We start from the raw sequence: 20,913 nt of genomic DNA on the forward strand, positions 1-20,913 counted from the left end.
AGGTACCAGAGTTTAGACTTTTCCTCAAAGCCATGATGATAAACAAGTAACCCACCCAACTCATCACATCAACAAAGAGGGAGAGAGATGCATGTGGTCTGATATAAATTCTCTCAAGGTACGAATCAAGGTGAAATATCATGCAGATATTTTTGAAATGTATGCAGTATACATAAAAAAAAAAATATCTATTATCTCCCTATATATTACCTCCTCCCAGGCATCTTAATGGTAGGCACTGATGCCAAAAAAGACAAGGTATGTTCTTGGGAAACTGAGCCTGAAATAAATTCATTCCTTCATTCCTTAAAATAACGCAAAAACAGCTCCCATACATGTAAAATCCTCCTTCCTCAAAACACAAGGTTCTTTCCATTTATCTCCCATCCTTTATGCAAGTCTTCACTACTTCAGTAATAAAAATTTTCACCTCTCCTGTGAACGTGCAAAACCAGAGCATAAGATATATGCGTTAAAGAAGAGTTGAAAAAGAAATTTTAACCTGTTTGAACTATCTTTTGTCCATGTTGTTTTAAATGACTGTTGTACAAATCAAAACAACCCCAGTACACAGTGGGAAACTACTTAACGTTCCCTAAATGAAGCTCAATTAAACACAAAAACAGATTTAAAAGAGCCTCAGAAATCCTTGTGATATTTCTATCCACAGTAGTTAAAATTGTCTGCAGTGAAAAAGAGATTTATTGATAGCAAAATACAGCATGTAACTTTGCAGTACCAAAACAAGCTCCTTGGGTTGTGTGAAGTACCCTGAAAATATTAACCTGTGGCTGAAGCTGGAGGCATGGAAAAGTTTTCAGGGCCCAAGCAACTTGCTCCTCATTTTCAGAGAGTGTAATCGTACACGTACTATATACTAAAACACCTCCTGGCTTCAGCAATTTCACTGCCTGCAGGGAGACATAAACAATAGTTCAGCTTATTTTTAAATGTAAAAACTTGAAGCAACATTCACCAAGAATCCATTAAGCTACAATATTAAAAGTTAGCACTTAATCAAACTCAAATCTTTCTGTCTAAGATAAGCGTTACGATACTTCTCAGGGAATACAGTAAAGGATCGCATGGATTAGGAAGGTTCTTCCCAAATCAGCAGTATAGCTCATGCAGTTTATTAATGCCATTGAGATGATTCACTTGGTAAGATGTGTTATTTGGACAGCTCTGCATATCCCAGACAGATTAGTTCTGTTTTTCATCACCTGCTGCCAACCATGGATACACAATATTTTTATCAGTGATATTAGATGTCCACATAACCATTTCCATATATTTGGCACGCTGCTTTTTCAAGCAATTCAAGTTCCCTTTGAATAAATATAAATCGGATTTAGACAAGTTTAATGAAATCTTATCTTTCAGCATCACCCCAAGCACAGCCCTACTAGCATGAGAAGTTGTAATATGGCCTCCTGGCTTTGTACTCCATTCTCATACACCACACAGCACCACTGCACGGGAGTTCTATGCACTGAACTTACAAGAGCCCATGCTGCTGCTGCGAAGAGACTTTAACCTGCTCCATGACTTAAAACCTTGCAATTACTATAAATTCAAGCCGATAAAACTGAAGGAATAAAAAAAGTTTTTTCTTTACTATGGCTTATATGTACTTTTCCCATGCTCCAGTAAATTGACTTCACCTAGCAACAGCTATGGTGGAGCTGAAAGGTTAACTGAATCGTTAAGACTATGTTCTTTACTTAACTTCCGAAAAGATAGGGAAAATTTATGTTGAATTTAGCTTACCCGCTCAATGATTAATACATACCACAGTGAAAAGCTTGCGCTGTAGTGGCTGGTAAGAGGTGACTTCCCTTAAAGTCGAGGAATAAGCCATGTTTGGTCTCTGTCCCATCCCACTACATGGAGCATCAAGAAGAATTCGATCAAATGACTCTGGTAAGAATGGAGGTCCTTCTGTAAAAAGCAGTTAGTAATGTAAAATGTTGCTGTTTCTTTCCTTGAGACTTCACCATAGATAAGGACAAACTGTTACTGCTTCTTTGACATAGAACATTTATGTTCTATAGATGGTGTCTGCCAAAGTAATCTCAGCTAGAGACAAGCCTCAGCACTGCTGGCAATGGATTTCATCTCCCAGAAAACTAAAGAGTTTTAGTTCTGTTTGCTCAAACAATACATGATCCCTTTAGGCAATCATATTTTTTGACCTTAATTTAATAATTTGAAAGTAAAATTTAACAGTAATCAAGCAAAAATGTTGAAATATGACTGTTCAGAGGTGCTAGGTACAGAGTTGTACCGGCCGTACTGAATCAGTCATGTCATAACTGAACCAAGGGTGCAAATCTTTACCGAGAGAAGCCTGTAGTTAACCATTAAGACTGCCTTAAATAATCATAATAGGACTGTCTATACAATAACTATTTCTTACAATGCACATATACCTATAGAGAATAAAGCACTTCATAATTACATGAAATATTACAAGTTCTAATGCATGACACATGCTGTCTCTGCAGCAGAACAATTCAATAAACAAGGATTTTGAAGACAAGATTGATTTCTGAATATTACCTGGACAGATAAGGGAATATGTAACTTCTTATGCAGAGCCTGTCCTTTCACCTGAATCCCACCGGCTCAACTGCCCGAAAGTTTCTATCCCCCGAATGCCACAGAGACTCTTCAGCTCAGCATCCCTAAGACAAAAGTGGCTCCATACGTATATCTGTGATTAACCAATGAGGAAGAGAGCCATACGTATGCTTTACCTTCTTTTCTCCTGTTCCTCAAATACTCAAGTTAGGTCACAAGGGAAAACAAGTGGGTGACTTCATACTACTGCTACTTAGCTTGTGCCGGCACTACAAAATGAGTCTATTTTGGCACTACTGATTTATCTACCTCTGATCCATTACAACAACGTTCAAAATATATCATGTCTTACTTGCAGGGATGTACAGAAAAGCCTTAATGACCTCTCAGTTTTACAGCTAGCTCTTGTTCATCTGTGTAAGTGCTACTGTTATGGTTTGAGAAAACCCATAACAATCTATTGGCGTTAGACAATTATTCTATCACCCGATGACCCCTCCCCACCCGGAAAGGGGAATTGGGGAACACAAACACAAGGGTTGAGATATAAATAGATTTAATAGACTAAGACTAAATAATTAGCAATAATACTAAAGAACCAGTATTAATTCTGATACTGATATAAGATATACAGGAATTATACTCAGCCCATTCTCTCAGCAGAAGCCGTGCACTCCCAGCAGTGGATAGCAAGTATTGGACACTGGGAGCACAATGGCTTCAGGAGGAAGGGAAGGGCTCAGGGTTCCGGCACCGGGGCAAAGAGTTGTCTGGACCCGCCGCCATTAGGGAGAGAGAGCGCTACGCAGCAAACTTCTCTAATTTATATTGGATGTGCCGTTCATGGTATGAAATAATCCTGTTGGCCAGCCTGGGTCAAATGCCCAGGCCTTGCTCCTCCTCATCCCTGCCCCTGGCAAGGCTCAAAAACACTAAAACCTTGAATCCCACAGAGCCTGGCTGGCTAGAAAGTAAATACTTTCACAAATTCAGACACTAGAGTCTTCTAAAAGTGCAATTTTCCCAGTATTAGAAGAAAAGTTAGTCCTGTGTGTCTCAACCCAGGACAGCTACATACCAATATTTTACATCCATAAAATATGTCCATATTTTATGTCCATAGAAAGACTATTAAGAAAGCACCCTTATTCCTGCAAAGCACGAATAACTGCAAGGCATAGGGAGAAGGAAGGTGAATGATGCGACCTGATTCCTACTTAGGCTGACCAGTGACTGCGATAGAATAGAGAAAGAACAGCATACTTTGCACAACAAACTAAAAATAATCAAGACAGCAGATACCGTTTAAATTGGTCCATCATGGGAACAGAACCAGTATCATAAATACAGCACTTTAGAAAAGCAAATGAAATTAACTTAAAATAATACACTGTGCTTCTATAGAACATTCCCCGGAACAGCTGAACAAACATCAATGAACTAAACCTTGCAGCACTCCTGGGAGTTAGGTATTAATAACCCCATTTTACAGATGGGGTTTCTGAGGCAGAAAAGCAGGCAGTTCTGCAAAAAGAATTTTTTTCTCAGACTAAGTCAAACAATTCAGAGTATGGGGTTAAACATTATCATGAAAGCTTTAAGGCTTCTTCCGCCTTTGATATTATCTGGGAAAGAAATGCGTTTCCTTTGAGCAACCTTTGAGGTTGTGATAAGGACAGACAGTTTGAGTTCTGTATTAGCTTCATGGAGAAGCCGATAATCACAAAAGGGTAGAAATAAAAGAGCATTCACAGTGCTGAAGCAACCTAGGTACCTGCCAATATTTCAAGGACATGTAGACCTGTGGCAGGTTTAATACTATTAGTGCAAAAGTGATTACTGTTTTCTTCTAAAAGCTACTGCAATCCATATTGTTTACTTTACCTTGTTCATCCTCTCTCTTCTCAACTGAAAGTGCCTTTGTTCCGTCATAGCAAAATGCCTTAATGCAATTCAACTGAAGCAATTCAGCATTCTGCTTAATTTTTGTGACCTTCTTGGCTATCTTGTCCATGGCTATTACTTCACCCTGGGGAAAAAAACAAAAAAAAAAGATGTTTCAATCACAGAATACCAGGTTGGAAGGGAACTCAAGGATCATCTGGTCCAGCCTTTCTTGGCAAAAGCAGAGTCTAGACAAGATGCCCCAGCACCCTGTCCAGCTGAATCTTGTAAGTGTCCAGCGTTGGGGAATTCACTGCTTCCCTGGGGAGATTATTCCAATGGCTGATTGTTCTCATTGTGAAAAATTTTCTTCTTGTGTCCAATTGGAATCTCCCCAGGAGTAACTTGTACTCATTACCCCTTGTCTTTTCCATGCGACTCCTTGTAAAAAGGGAGTCTCCATCTTCTTTGTAGACAGCCTTTAAATACTGGAACATGTTGATAAGGTCTCCCCTAAACCTTCTTTTTTCAAGGCTGAACAAACCCAGTTCTCTCAGCCTTTCCTCACACGGCAGGCTTCCCAGTCCTTTGATCATCTTTGTGGCCCTTCTCTGGACCCTCTCCAGCCTGTCCATATCTTTGTTGAATAGCAGGGACCAAAACTGAACACAGTATTCCAGGTGTGGCCTGACAAGTGCTGAATAGAGTGGGATAATGACTGCTTTGTCTCTGCTGGTGATGCCCTTGTTGGTGCAGCCCAGCATCCTGTTGGCGCTGTTCGCTCATACTGACCGTCTTGTCCACCGGGACCCCCAAGTCCCTTTCCACAGAGCTGCTCCCCAGCCAGGTAGATCCCAGCCTGTGCTGCATTCCTGGATTATGATTTCCTAGAAGCAAGACCTTCCACTTGTCCTTGTTGAACTTTCTTTCCTTTGTGTTTACAGATTTCATCTAGCCTATAGTGGTGTGTGTCTGTTTTGATTTATCCTGTACTCAGAGACTAGCACCTCCCTAGTCCTACTGGCCACACTATTTCTGATAGAAGCCAGGATGCTATTGGCCTCCTTGGCCACCTGAGCACATTGCTGGCTCATACTCAGCCAGCTGTTGACCAGCACCCCGGGTCCTTTTCCACCAGGCAGCTTTCCAGCCACTAACACATGCACACTGACAACTGATTGTGCTTGAAAGTTAGGACTGTTGCTAAAACATGGGATTTGCCGCACACGTGCTCTACTGTGGGTATAAGTCCTTCTCCTGAGAGACTCTGAGAAAAACAAACAAGTTGGAAGACAACAGTTCTTTCCCCATCTGGCCCATGCCAGCCACTGCCAGAACAACTTCCTGAAAGACATCTGGAAAACAAGGGTGGTCTGGACGGGGTCCAGATAATAATAAATTATCAAGTTTTAACTATTCCCAGCTCCTATTTAAAAGAACAATTTTACATTTCAATTATCTCATCCAAACACAATATATTAATCTTTACAATTAAATCACAAAAAAATATAAGATTGATTCAAATGTTTCTGAAATGTCAATGATTTAATATACTGCCTAGGGAAATTTAGTACAGAAAATTTATGAATGGAACTTAAGAATAAAAAAGCAGTGCAAACTTACTAAAGGAGTATATATTTTTTGCCATGTCTTAAACTAAAATTACATACTCAGAAAAGGAAAATAATTTTCAACACCTCTGGTCTTAATCTTTACCACTTCAGCTGGAAGTAAGCAAAATCGAAGTATCTAAAATGGCTAAGGGAAAAAACAGTTATACAAAGTTATTCAAGACATACATATATAGATGGAAAAATCTATAGATGTAGATCTAGATTATTAAATATAAATAATAATAATAAGATCTAAATAAATAGATCTATATTTCCATCTATAGATGGAAAGATCTATTTACATATAGATGTAAATAAATACATAACAGAAATATATGCTTTTATAGACTTCCATTATTTATCATACTGAAATTCTTTACTGGATGCTCTATAAATCTCTCTAGTAAAATGTCTAATGCCTGTCTAATGCATGTTTGCTAACCCTCCATACTGAAGAACCAAATGCTTCAATAAGCAAACCATCACAGAACTGACTGACTACCTGTCTCTTCTAGATACATTCCTCACTGCACCTTCCCATTAATGCACAGACAACTGTTGAAGTACTGCATAACGTAACTGCAAGACTTCTAAATAATTTGATATATTCCAATAACCCTATTCCAATGAAAATAATAATACCTTATAAATTTTGTAAAGGAAAATACATATTTTTCCCCTTTCCACTAAAAAAGACTAACCTGCATTTCTGTCTTTCATTTTGCATATAACAATTTGATATATGCAAATTGTTATTCCTATATCCATGTTCTTTTTGGCTTGTGTGTTATTTTCCTTTGTTTTTCTCTAAATATTTTTTGTTTCTTCTCATATTGTTACTTTCTAATGAGACATTTTTTGATTTTGTGACCTACCTTAGAACAACAAATTCAGACTAGAAATACAGTCTAAAATCATATTTGTACTCCATAATTGATAATTTTTACCGAGAATAAAGTTAATTAGATTAGGAAATTTTTACTATGTTTTTGTATAGAGTTGTGCATTCTTTTGCCGCACAGCAGTAACCCCTCATTTCCATATATTCTCGGTTTCATGAATCCAGCGTATTCCTATGTAACTTTGCATTGCATGTTACAAATCTTTCCATTACAAATAAATCAGTAACATTTAAAAATTGAAATCAAACATATTTCAAAAGGTCGATTTGCAGCAAATAAGTTTTTTAAATGTGATGGTCACTATTTGATAGTCTGTGCCCATTTCAGTAACTCCAATGCATGGCAAAATATATTGGTAAGCAGAATATTCAAATATTAATTTTTCACTGTTGGAAATGATCTGTGCACTCTGACAGCTAAGTGAAGCGAGCTGTGCAATGAACAGCGAAGACCTTCTTCACTAAGACTGAAACGCTCAATGCCTTTTCTTACCTGGTCATGCATTAATGTTGCAAGATGGGTTGTTTTTCCTCCAGGTGCAGCACACATATCCAAAATTCTCTCTCCTGGTTGAGGATTTAAAGTATGGCTCACAACCACAGAAGGCAAGTTCTATCATAAAAACAAATATGGGAGAAGTCAAAATTTATGTTCTGTAACAAGCCCTGTATTATGGAATGACAAACTCGTCAAAACAATAATTCATTCAGCAGTGAATACATCTATGATATTGCTTGTCAGTTCCTTAACAGAAAACTAACTATTGGGATTATACAAATGAGACAGTATAAGTCAGAAGTCTCCAGTGGCTCCTTTTTTATTTAAAGCTATGTATAAGTATATATGGCTGAAGTTTAAGGGTTCATGACTTTTGAGACTACAGTGCTAGAAGTCAAAATAAAATAAGCTGATACTATCGCAAACACAGAGCAGCTCTGTATATTACAAATATTTTATATTGATCTGTTTATTGGAACATTTACTATATGAACATACTGGTGTAGTATAATAATAAATAGTAAGATCAATAGGCAGGAGTTTCAACTTGCTGAATTAAGGTACCAAGAAACTGAACTGCACTATTAATTGCATAAACAGAACAGATGCACTGAAGAGAAATAATATGCAATATTTGTGCATAGTATTGCATCTTACACAAGAGGGAAATATTCAGAAAGATTCTCTTCTAACTTGGTTCAACACAAAGGTATAAAAACTTCTTTAAATTGTCTGTACTACACATTGTCTCTGGTTAGTTCCACGCCACAGTGTTAAAAAAATGAACAATGATTCATCTCACACATGGCAAATTCAAGTCAAAAAAGCCGGGCTCAAAGGATTGTGATCAGTGGCACAAAGTCCAGCTGGAGGTCGGTCAATAGTGGTGTATCCCAGGGGTGGGCACTGGCGCCACTATTGTCTAACCTCTGCCTTAGGGACCTGGATAATTGAACAGAGCGCACCCTGAACAAGTTTACAGAAGATACGAAACTGGAAAGAGGGGTTGATAAACTGGAAGGTTGTGCTTCCATTCAGAGGGACCTTGACACGCTGGAGAAATGGAGAAACAGAAACGTCATGAAGCTCAACAAACAGAAGTGCCGACTCCTGCAACCTGGTGCACCCCACACACCAACACAGGCTGGGGCTGACTGCCTGGAAGGCAGCTTTGCAAAAGCAAGCCCTGGGGATCTTGATGGACAAAAAGTTGAATATGCTCTAAATTCCCATGTGCACCAGCCTCTTAAATAACCTGTGTCTCTAACAATTCTGTTCCTTGAAAGTAAGTACTCTGAAAAGCTGAAGCAGGGAAGAAAAGGCCTCTCCTTTACTGCAGGCCATGAGAAAATATATTGCTTGATAACCTACCCTCTGCTCACAACTGGAAGACAGCATTGATGCTGATTTTAAAATATTAAGATCAATTACAAACAGAATATATGCAGAAAAATAACTCATCTGCTGGACTGATTCTTCTGACAAAAGAGATAATGACTAAGACAATTCACTGCAATAAAGGACTTACCTTACTGTGATAGTTATAAAAATCAAATTAGGAGATAACTTATAATTTCAGATAATATCTCTGAACAAGGGTTTATTTGAGATAAAATTTATATTTGCTTTAAAGATTAAAATAACCTTTTTATTTTTTTTGAAGGCTGGACAGCTTGATTTTGTTTTAAACCCAGCTGCTAAATCTTCATCTTTAAATATAAAAAAATGGAATACCATTGCTGGCACACTAATTGTCTTAGAAATCTAACCAAGGTGTTCACCTTATCTTACTTTATGTCAGCAAACTGAAATCAAGAATTTCACCTGATCTTAGAAAACCAGAAAGTTCCATGATTTCATCACCCTACGTTTCAACATAGCACAGGTGGCCAGTTGTCATATCCGAGTACTGTTTTTAATTATTTTTATTGTGGGGGAAAAGGAGTATAGGTATCACAAATATTAAAGATGCATAAAGAAAAGGTATCTTGACATAAATTCTTCAGTTTTACAATAAAAACTACAAAAAAGTTTGTCATTATTTGGAAGCTGTGCAGATTTATGGTAAGAAAGCTGTGCTACTGTAAGATTTTTTCATGGTTATTTTGCTGAGGTGGATTTTTTTCATTAGGGCTAAAAAGATACGAATTTTCTCTTCAACCTGAAGACAACCTAATATTTGGAGATTTTCCTGATTATCTACAGAAGGGTATAGCCTGAAAGAGGCTCATATTCCAGAGTTCATACACAGATTCCAAAAACTAGAAGTTCTATGCAAAGTATCTGTGTAAAAAGAATTTCTAAGTTTTTAAGTGAAGTCACTTAAAAGCCATTGTAAGCCATTTTGAAGTCCCTTATCACATCTCTGATGCAGTATGATTAAACTATCTACGTGTAGATACTGATTTCATTCTAAACATTCTATTTTCTTTAAATCAAATGAGTGAATCAGGCGCCATAATACACAATGAACATATAAAGTCTTAATGTGTGCTTGGAGGATATTCATTATTCTGCAAATAGTACGAGTTTTTATTTTTATAACAAGCATACCTGTAAAAACAAATGACTAGGGAGCACATTGTCAAATGAAGGACTAAGGTAGACTGGCTCTATCATTTTTACGCCCATCCCACTGAAAAACATGAAAAGAATATTTCAACTACTCAGATTTATAATTTTTAACAGTATTCAATTAAAATCAGCATGCTTACTAATAGAAACTTGAAACAATAATTGTACAGAAATTAAAGCATTTATAAATCAACTAAGAAAAATACTTTTACAATTTCGTAATCTGTTATTCTTTAAAATTACATCATTAACTTGGGTAAACCATAACAAAAAATGTACTACATTATAAATTGGAACTACCTGTAAAAATTGCATAAAACAAATTTACCTTTTTTGTACACAAGACAAACTGAGATCTAATCCAAACCTTGATAATGTAAAGAAATGCACAAAAAAAACCCCCAAAATATGTCAATTTCAATCCATAACTGCTTTTGGCTAGCCAGGTATGCACTAGGGCACTGACATACGATTTCCTTCTTAGATCTTCTCTCCATTTTTCTAGATTGTCTGAGATTTCAGTCAAACAAGTAAAGAAATTCTATTTCAAAAGTCTTAAAGGAACAGTGATTTGCCTGAAAAGCAAAGGTTCGAACTTAGAAGCAACCTAAGAGTTCTAAATATGGATGAAGTTCTGACACAGATTTCATTAAGACAAGTGTATAAAGAAATGGACAAGAAAAAGAAAACCAAGAAAAAAATAATACTGAGCCTGAAAACAATTGATTACTGAAGATAACAAGAATGAGTGTTATTTTGCCTATGCACGCAGTCCAACAAGAAGAAGGAAGGCTATGAGGAAGCAAACTTGCAGACACCAGATTTAGTGTTACATACTGCCATTCCATGTCATCAACTCAACAGGCATATCCTACCACTACTTCTACTATATTTAAGCTCTAATAAATCAGAAATCCTCTGACAATGTGAACTTTTTCACTAGATCTTTCATAGCTTGTTCTTGGGATGTAAAGTCTCACTCATTAATTTGATGTCCACGCTCTTCTACACTGCTTTTTGTATGTGTTTTAGATGACAGAAGAAGAACAAATCATATCCTTTGGCAACAAAATAGAAAAGCAAGTAATCTTGAAATAGATAACTACCTTGGCAAATGCTATTAATTTTTTTTAGATATTTGACCTTATGTTCTGTCCCCTGACCCACCAAAAAGCACCTATAAATATTCTTAGGAGATGGAGAAATCGAAAAGGCTGCATTTCGGTTCCATCCAAACGGGAAAGTGGTACAGAACAATTTACCAAAATGCTATTTTGCCATGGTGAGAACGTTTGTCGTTCTATTTGTTTTATATTATTGAAGTCCTACACTAAACATAACTTCTGAAAAGGCTCCCATTTATTTCCTCCTGCCTCTCAAGTAAACTGGTATCTGGATACCACTATGAAACTAAACGTTGACTCTACTAATCCTTACTGTAGTACTTAATCATAATTGCCATCGCATTGCTGCTACCTTAGTTGTGAAGTTACAGAAGACAGCAGGAGGCACGATTCTATTATACTCCCAGAAACTAACACTTCCCAAAAAATACTTAAACTCCCATCATGCAACACAGGTCTCAGTGAAAGCCACCTTGTGGTTTCACATTGGGTAAAGAACATTTCAAAATGTCTTCCCATCTTCTTCCTTCCCTTTGCAAAGTTGTAGGTGTAAACTGCGGTTACTATAGACTTACTTCAATGGGCCACTGGAATTAAAGATTTCACTGCGACTCATTTCTGAAATCCCATTTCCAAGGAAAACTTTGACTCCTTCAAATTCTTTGGCTCCTCTTTTACACTTCCCTTCAATATCTGAATACACTGAGACCAGATCTCCAGCTTTCATAACTGTGCAAAGAAGAACAGAAATTTTGAGATTAATATTATACTTGAGAAGACAGCAGTGATACTAAACAATTCAGGATTTTCAGTAGACTACTTACTTCAACTCCTATATCATAGCAAAACTTGAACTTTCTTAATGTAATCAAAGAAAAATATTAACTCTTAGGCTTCAAAGTGTACATGTTGAACAATGGCTACCAAATGACTAGAGCTATTAAGAGACACAAGGTTACAAATCAGACAGTGTGCCTTGTTTCCTAAGAGGCTGGATGAATTTTCACTTTATTTATTTTATCACCACATTGTCACCCATAAGTTTTAAGCACACTTCAGGATTCAGTCTTCTGTGTGTGCTCCAAGCACGCAAGTACATCAAACACTGGTTCACACTTACCGTACAAAGACAATAATACTAAATTTTTCTGATGGCCTCTCAATAGGTAGAACATAACTATAGCTCCTGTTTCTCAAACTGCTGTTTTCGTACAAGTCACTATATATTCTTATTTAAACAAGTTTTCTGGTGTGTCTCTTTTCCCTCTAAGGCAACCGCTGTTCTCAAAAATCTTCTAAAAGAGTTTTACCTCTCCAATTAAAACCCTCCAGATCGGTAAAGTATGTAAATATACAACTAACCCTACAAGTGTAGTCCTAGGGACTTAAACTTTCTGAGCTGGAACAAAAATAGATGGAAAAGGGAGATGGTTTAGGTGATTGTGTAAAACAGTGAACAAGCTCTACGCACTGACTGGCTGAAAAACATGTTTAAATATAAAGGCCTCCACTGACAGCACTAAGCAATTTTCAAAAATTATATTTCTGACGTGACTGACTGGCTGTTGCAACCAGAAGATATGAGAAGTAAGATCAATGACAGTTCAACTTCCAAAGAATTCTTTTAATTGTATTTAAGAATCTTTCTTTCCATTTTCAAGTGGCCTTCTGAATATTCACAAATACCCCGGAATTCTTAAATAATAATATTTGTTGGGTAGCCACTAAACATTTATTTTTTTGCATAGCTGCTTCTACACAATGTACACAAAACATCATGTGACAGTCTACAGTTATTGCCTGCTTAAACTTCACTCAACAAAAACTTGCAGCAATTTAACTCTTCCATCAAGCATATTTGCAGCATATTTTTTGCAGTATCCAAACATAAGGGATTTTATTTCACTCTCTGCTGATAATCATCCTTTCAAAATGCATTAGTATTGTGTACAGTTCTTAAGCTTCTTGTATCTTATACTGGCATTCCATAAACAAAGCTTAGAGTCTGATTAGTTAAATTAAACTCAAAGCCCCCTGATAATTAGTTTACCCTCATCTGGGTTGCAAGTTCAGTGATTAAATGCCTGTTCTTGCTATACTCTTTTTTTTTTCCCTAGTTATACCATCTGTGCTTAATACAGCCTTATTATATTTGGCCTCAAGTGGGTAGCATGCCTTTTTGTTTTATTTTCCTATCTGCAATTCCCCTGAAGTGTTCCTAAAGTTCTACAGTATCTTTTCTTTTCTTTGAATTCATGTTGCATGGATAATTACATGCAACAATTATAAATCACTAGTTGACTCAAAGAGGGATTTGAATATTTATGAGGTTGTCTAAATACGCAGTTTAAACAACTGCTACAGCAATATACTCATTTCATTATCAAGTCCTAGACTGAAAAACATTCCTGTTCAATGAATTTGACTTAAGCACATGCTTAAAACTTCTTGAAGGTTTCTTCCTGAAAGGGAATGAAGTTAAGTGGCTAGATAAATGCTTTCCTCACCCACTTTGTTTAATAATAAGAACCATGATGATTAGTAGGTCTCATCACAATAGAATAATGAGGTGAATCATCCAAAATTATGCTGGTTTCACATAAAGTTAATTTGACCTTTCAATAAAAAATAAATAGGCTGCTGAACACTAAGCATGTATATATAGATTTTTTTATCTTGTCTCACAGGCATTGAAACAAAAATTTCTGTTTCTTAACAATCTGACATTACAATTGAAGATTTTTCTCACCAATAGAAAAAGAAAACTTTTTACTAGATCTCATACACAAACAATATCAAATGAATCACTGATGGATTAAAAAAAAGAAAGTTTTTTTTTTTTTTTTTAGATCTGTAATTTAGAATCTGAGAGGATTATGAAGGCAAGTGCCTTTGTGACTGCATGAAGAAATAACATATCTGGAAATAGTGTCTATAAAAATACTTCAGCTAGGAATTACACATGGAAAAAAGAACTTAAAACAGGCCAGGTGAGAAATAACTACATAGAATTTATTACAAGTATAATGCAAAAATAGTGAAAATATCAAGAAAAAGCCAGAAAAACTTAAAAAAAATATTTACCATAACTTATATAAGATTAATTTCAGCTGTGAATAGGAGAAAAAAAAAATAATGTCACTAATTATTGAAAATTGTCATCAAGGGGTGACATTTTTTCCTTCCTCTTTACAAGTTAACTGGGTGTATTTAGAGAACTCTTACATCTTGAGGTCGATATGATTCCAGGGACATAAACGTGTGCTCCTCGAAGTACTGCATATCCACAGTGGGCTCCAACAATTACTTCAGATGCATGTTTTTTTAAATCTTGCCTAAAAATAGAAAACGTAGTTCAATTTTAAAAAAAAAAATAAACCAAGTAAACTCTAGTTCATAAATGCTGTTTTTGTTACAATATAATAGAAAATATAGTAAACTATCACGTATTACATTTTTAAAAATTATTTTAGTCTCAGAGGAAGCAAAGGAAAGAGCCAAGAATGAAAACAAGTCCCCTAAATAAAGCAGATTCAGATACATTCCACCACTATTATGAACCTGACACAGGAATACAAATAAATTATACTGGGATGGAGAAATAACCCTCTATCCCTTCCTAGGCCATATGATTGTAAAGTGACTTTTTTGTGTTTTACAACTGCTAAGTACTTCTTTAATAAGTATGTAACCAGGTGCAAGGAACTCTGACAGTAAGAATTGTGAAGAAGACAGTCACTTGAACTTATTAAAGTGTAAACGTATTTGAAAATAATAGAATGGAATGTCCAGAAAAAGATGCGACAAAAGAGAATTAAATGTGAACGAAGAAAAAATAAACACATTAAATGCTATTTTAGAGTGTACAGCACTTACACTCTACGTTTTACCAACCTCTAGCTAATCGTGCTAAAAACTGAATCTGAAGTATGTTAGCCTTCAATGAACAAAATACATTAAATAAAATGTTCATCAGTGAATTCAAAATAATGAAGAAACTCCATAGGGGCAGACACAGATGAAACATGGGAAATATCCAAATATATCTTAAGAATGAAGAACAAATAGGCATTTTGGAATCCTCTCAGCGTTATTGATCCAGTCTCCCTAAGTTTAGCTGTGGACTTGATTCCAGTGGAAGAAAAGACTGCCTATATTTAGCTAGTTCTATTTATTAGTTCTATATTACACCGCAAAAGTTTAGTTCTTCTGTTTGCCACCTACCTGGCTTTCCAGAGAGGAGGTATTTTCCCTATAAAAGCTAATCTCATAAATAAGGAAAGAACTCTCTCTATGTTTTCTTGCATCTTTTAAGGACTAAAACTCTGACCTGGTTAGGATATGGACTGCCCACTAGGTCTTAACATAAACGAAGTTGTGCTTCATTTATAGAGAGTTAGTTACCATAACTGTTTAACAAGTAATTTATAAGTAAAATATGTGTTATGACGTTTTAAGGTTAGAAACTAAAAATTTCAAACCTGGGTCCAATGACAGGAATTAATAAGATGTCCTGGAGTTTCGGGTGCTCAAGAACTGGAACACATAGTCCTTTAAATTGCTGTTTCATTAAAAAACATAATTATTAAGCAAGACTAAAAAAAACCCTAATATGTAAGCACTTAATTAGACTGGAAACTATTTTTCCATTCACAATTTATAGCTGTAGAGTACAAAAATAAAAGTTGTAAAACCAGTTAAGAGAGATTTGGAAAGAGTGCATAAGGAGACACTCCGTATTAAAAACACTGGTATAAAAGACTAAACATTTAATAAATTGAGAAATAACAAAGCCACAAAGGGATTCACTGAGAACTGACTTCAGGGAGTGGGACAGTGTTCCAACACTCATAACCCTACCACTGGTTTCTGCTTTCTTCTGGAAGAAGGTTGTGTCGAGTTGTCATCAGATCACAGTAACACCACCAGAGAAGCTTGGGTCTAATCTGTGTTATTATTTTGATGTTATTAATTATAAACCACTGTTTAACTCTACTCATGTATTGCCTGCCTTACTTAATACGCCAAGTTGGTAACCTTTTTCACTTTTCAGCTTAATTTTGATTGGGTACTGAGAGCTGAGTTGTGCATACAGTTGAAGAAAATGACAGCTTGCCATTTTAGAACTGTTCCTGGACTTTGAAAGTCTTCTTGCCTGAGCCTTCTAAAATAAAACCTTAAAACATGCAATACCATAAATTTGTTTCCATCTGACAAAGAAGTATTTTCTCTGAAGAAGGAAAACAACCTGTGAGCATATTTTTGTTAAAAACTGCTATGTAATTTCCTTTTCTAATATGACCACAAAAATACAAAAAAGTTTATGAAAAGCCAGTCTTAATTCAGTTTTCAGCAAAGCATTTTTCCTTGAAGCAAAATATCATGCTGCAATACCCATTTCCAGATTTCTACAATCAAGCTAAAAGTAGCATAGCCCATGACCATTCCAGCCAACAGAATGCTGTCAACTGCCTCTGCATCACAGAAATGTCTTGGCTCCTCTCATGCAATAGCTACCTGTACACCCACAAGCATTAATAATTTACCTAAAGAAGAACTGGATCTTTTTAGACAGAATGAAGATCTAGGATGGAGTTTTAAAATAATCTAGTTATTAAACATAATGGCTAACGTATTATCAGATAAAGAAATGTTTAATTACGGTAAGTAAAAACCCAAAAAATTATGTAGAGGTTAAAAACATGTTAAAAAAAAAAAAAGAAAATACAGCGGCTGCAGGGCATCACTCTGGCTCCAGTTTCTAAAACATACAATATTCTCATTTCCCTAAACAGTTTGTGCAACGAGACATACATTCTCCTTTAATCTTAAATAAAAATGTTCTAAATATGCTGAACACAGCATACTGAACTACAGTTTTTATGTATTTCTACCATCTTCTCTAGACTTACAATGCTGGTACAATATTTACTACAGTCGTACCCCAATCCTATCTAAGGTCTGGATCTGCCATCCAAAAGAGAGTTAATAGTCTTTTCCCTTCTGCTGTTGCCTTTCTTGGATGTGTTAGATGAGGAATACTGCTAGACAATGAATTTTCATTTAACTTTTAATGCTGACAGGAAATCAATATGATTGCATAATATTAATACTAGTGGACATGTATTAAGTTAAGGAACAGTTTCCAGTAGTGAGAAGCTCTCATAATCAGGCAAAAGATGAAAAATCCTGCTACTTTTGCTGTAACAAAAAAAAAAGCACAAACCTTCTGGATTTCTTCAAACAGCAGTTTTTTTACATGTTTCACTGAGGCCAAGCAGGTATTAACTCTAACAGTTGTGAAAGATGGTGGATGAGATAGATGACTTAACAGAGATTGATATTTTCTCTCTACCTCCTGTGTCCCTAAAGCAGTGATAAGCTGAAAGTGAAAGAAGAGATTTTAAAAATAAGTATTAAATTCACACAGCAGCCTCTTGCTCAGTGCAGAAAAAAACACTGAATAAACATTCTGTAGAAATGGAGGAATATGGTTGTGTGGTGTGCAATGTGAGGAATGTCTATGTCTGGTGGCCTAATTCCAGTGAAAACCTCGTAAATTTCTTGAAAAGGACTTGTTGGAAAAACAGTCATATTAGCAAGATCATTGGAAACAGGCTGCAGCAAGTACCAAACGTAACTGCTAGCGAGCTCTGTCATACTGCACAAAGAACAGTCCTAAGGAGATGGAAGAGTAGATTCAAAACCATGAATTAATAATGCTCATCCCGATATACCAAAACATCATTTTTGTGTCCTTTGACATTACATGGAAAATAAGTGATTAATTTTCTATGTGATCATACTTCAGTGGGATCCAAAACTGAAGTCTCAGATTTATGCTAAGTTTAGTTTAAATATTTTTATGTTACTTTGAGCCAACAGGCCTGAAGAATAATTTTATATTTTAAATGGAACTATATATAAAAATCTGTGTCTAATGTAAAGACAATAACTTACTCTAAGGTATTAAAGTCAGACAAAATATTAAATCAAAGGAATATTAACAGTGTTCAATAAATGAATTTTTGTTGATAATTAGTAGTATCTAATTCACATACCTCATTATTTCTGAACACGTTGGTGAGATACTCTTCAACTTCACGTTGGAAAGAGATTTTGGGGAAAAAAGACATCTTCCTTCAGTTTTTAAAATCTGCTGGTAAAGAACTGAAACAAACAAAATATTTTTTAGTGGTTTTTATCATATTCCTTAAGTTTATAAATGTAATGTAAAATGTACCTACAAAGTAAGCTGCAGTTTCTGATTCTTCTGTTTTAATAATGCAATTTTACTGTACTCAAAATTCCAAATATTGCTCATCATACAACTGTAACACTGTAACTGTTAATTACATTTCACAATATGTTCATTACCATGCTTAGCATTTGCAATCACCTTACAATAAGGTGTGGTGGTGTGCTCTCCCCCTCTCCCCACATAACCTCAAGCTCAAGCCATAACCATCAGTGGGAGCTGTGATGAGTTGAACCTGGACTTTGGAGGATGGCTGGCAACACAGCCAAACCCTGGCTGGAGTGGGGACCTAGGTATTTTGTTCGCACGCAAATATGACTATAGGTCAATTATCTTACTCTATAAATAGCAGACAGCCCAAGAGCCCTTTGAGCTCTCCTGCACGGCAGTGGCTGCACACCAGGATCTCCCCTTGAGTGGGGACACCCGCTTAAGGTTACTCCTCAAGGTTTAGGGATTCCTTGCCGCAACAGATTCTCGGTAAGTGGTTAATAGCATGCTGAACTTTGAAATCTTAGCTAAGTGATATAAAGGATTGATTGCGCATATATAATCCTTTAGACATAAATGGTTGGCCAAGTCTGGGACTAGGATTGGATCCAGCCGCATCCAGACTCCGCTCTGAGAAGGGGTTTAGAAAGCCAGGGGGTCCTTTCTGAACCTCGTGACTCAACGGGAGGGTCTCCCTGACAGCGTGTCTGACCCTGTCCTCTGGGCAGTAAATAACAAAGTGTGCCTTGCCATCGAATCTCGTAAAACACTGTCGCATTCACTACCAGCTTTGTGAAATCACCGTTTTATATTAATAAATATTTCACTACTTCTGAGTGAAGTTAATCACTCCTTCGCAACACAAGGTTACTGGTTTCCTTGCTGTGACATCCTTCCCCACCATACCTTCCCAGGCTACTGTATCAGTGTTTGAAATGTGAAGAAAGCATCAACATGTCTAAATCGTGTTCCATTAAAGTTCCCCTAGCTATTCTTGGGGACAACTTGCCACTTAAGTCCTAGAACTCACTCACAAAGGCTCCTCACAGGATTTAGCTTTGATTCTCCCAAGTCCCGTCTTTGAAATTCTTATTCTATTACATCATCATATCTGTTCATTTTTAGAGATAATCTTCTAATCTTTCCCTGTCAGATTTCTTTTCCTCAAGCTTAACTTCTTAGGTTTTCTCCACAGTTCAAATTGTCCAAACTTCATAACGGGGGGACACGTGCATGACTGTGAACAACGATTTTTATTTTTCCCATATATACTTAAATAAAGGACTCTAAGTAACACTTTTCTCTTGAGCCTGTGTTTAATTCCCAGTAGGACTAGTGAAGCATCAATGCAACAGAAGCTCTGTTGATCCTTACTGAGAATCTTCAAGCTCTCTGGTGAAAGATTACATGGTTAAAAAGTACAGGAAATTTCCAGATGTTGCTTTAATTCCTTCTGCAAAGCCCAGCTATAAAGTCCCTACTGTAGCTCAGCCCCAAGGCAGCTTTTATTCTTCCTAATTATTTTCAGTTAATTTTTCTCTGTAGGTAATAAAATACAGTTCTCTTCCCAAATTGTATCTCTCCACTCCTATATTGCCTGTATTTTGCAAGGTTATATACACTTCTGTCTGAAATGAGACTTCCTAAAAATTTAATAGTTTGTTGACACCAACCTGAATGGAGGGAAAGTGAGAACCTTCCCCATCCACCCTCCCACGTGGAGGTCTATTCCATCCACAACAAGATCTGAATACTAAAATACTACAGTTTCATTGTATTAAACATACTTGCAGAACATATATCGGAAAGTTTGGTATTCATTCTATTTTAATAAGAGGCTATTTGACACTTTTATCATACAAAACCCCTCAAAAATAGCTTTTTTTGATACGTCAGATTCGGCTGAAGTTTTAATGTGAGAAGAATGTTATCTTTTTCAGACTTAACTTGTGAGCCCAGACAAAGCAAAATTTCAGTTTCATGGATAGGAGTTTCAAAGCCTTATTCCCAACATTAGCAGCCTTTGAAAGAAAGAAACCGTAACAGAATTCATGAACTTCTTTTTAGAATCTAACAAAATGCCCAAAAGAATTTCCCTCAACATTCCTACTAAATCTAATAGTACTACAATAGTTCATGTTACAACTGAAATTACCAAAGTTCAGTTTTAACTTTTCAGATAATGGGATGTATCATGCCTCTTAGCCATTGTCCTAGGATGCCTATATTACAGGAAGAAAAAACAACACAAAAATCACCAACTCCCCCCCATATGGCTCACATTTGGAAAGTTTTTTCTTCAGCAGCATCGTAAACTAGCATTTAAAAAAATCCCATGCTTGTGAATTATTTTTTTTTAAGAGTTGAAATCCTGAATAGACTTAAGCAGGCGTTTGAAAACTGGTAGAAATGTGTTATTTATGAGCTCTACAAATGACTTTGGTATTAACATTATGAATGTGTATGGGGCAAGGTTTTGGTAGCAG

At 36.2% G+C, this 20,913-nt stretch overlaps 1 protein-coding gene across 2 annotated transcripts in view; it reads right to left on the reverse strand.

Annotated features, from left to right (window-relative positions):
* The window catches only part of NSUN6 (NOP2/Sun RNA methyltransferase 6), a 28,019-nt gene that overhangs the window by 3,819 nt on the left and 3,287 nt on the right, over positions 1–20,913 (reverse strand). The window contains exons 2-11 of one of the 2 annotated variants that reach the window (XM_074157613.1): positions 18,240–18,348; positions 17,405–17,560; positions 15,660–15,739; positions 14,404–14,513; positions 11,754–11,907; positions 10,034–10,115; positions 7,475–7,594; positions 4,468–4,612; positions 1,793–1,941; positions 786–911 (exon numbers count right to left, since the gene is read on the reverse strand). In XM_074157613.1, the coding sequence (XP_074013714.1) occupies positions 786–911; positions 1,793–1,941; positions 4,468–4,612; positions 7,475–7,594; positions 10,034–10,115; positions 11,754–11,907; positions 14,404–14,513; positions 15,660–15,739; positions 17,405–17,560; positions 18,240–18,314 (1,197 nt within the window). In that variant the 5' untranslated portion in view covers positions 18,315–18,348. Of the gene's footprint in view, positions 1–785; positions 912–1,792; positions 1,942–4,467; positions 4,613–7,474; positions 7,595–10,033; positions 10,116–11,753; positions 11,908–14,403; positions 14,514–15,659; positions 15,740–17,404; positions 17,561–18,239; positions 18,349–20,913 lie in introns of those variants that run through there. The other variant, XM_074157614.1, reaches the window with a different exon arrangement.

The sequence above is a fragment of the Numenius arquata genome, chromosome 12, assembly GCF_964106895.1.
Source record: "Numenius arquata chromosome 12, bNumArq3.hap1.1, whole genome shotgun sequence".
In the NCBI taxonomy this organism is placed as follows: domain Eukaryota; kingdom Metazoa; phylum Chordata; class Aves; order Charadriiformes; family Scolopacidae; genus Numenius; species Numenius arquata.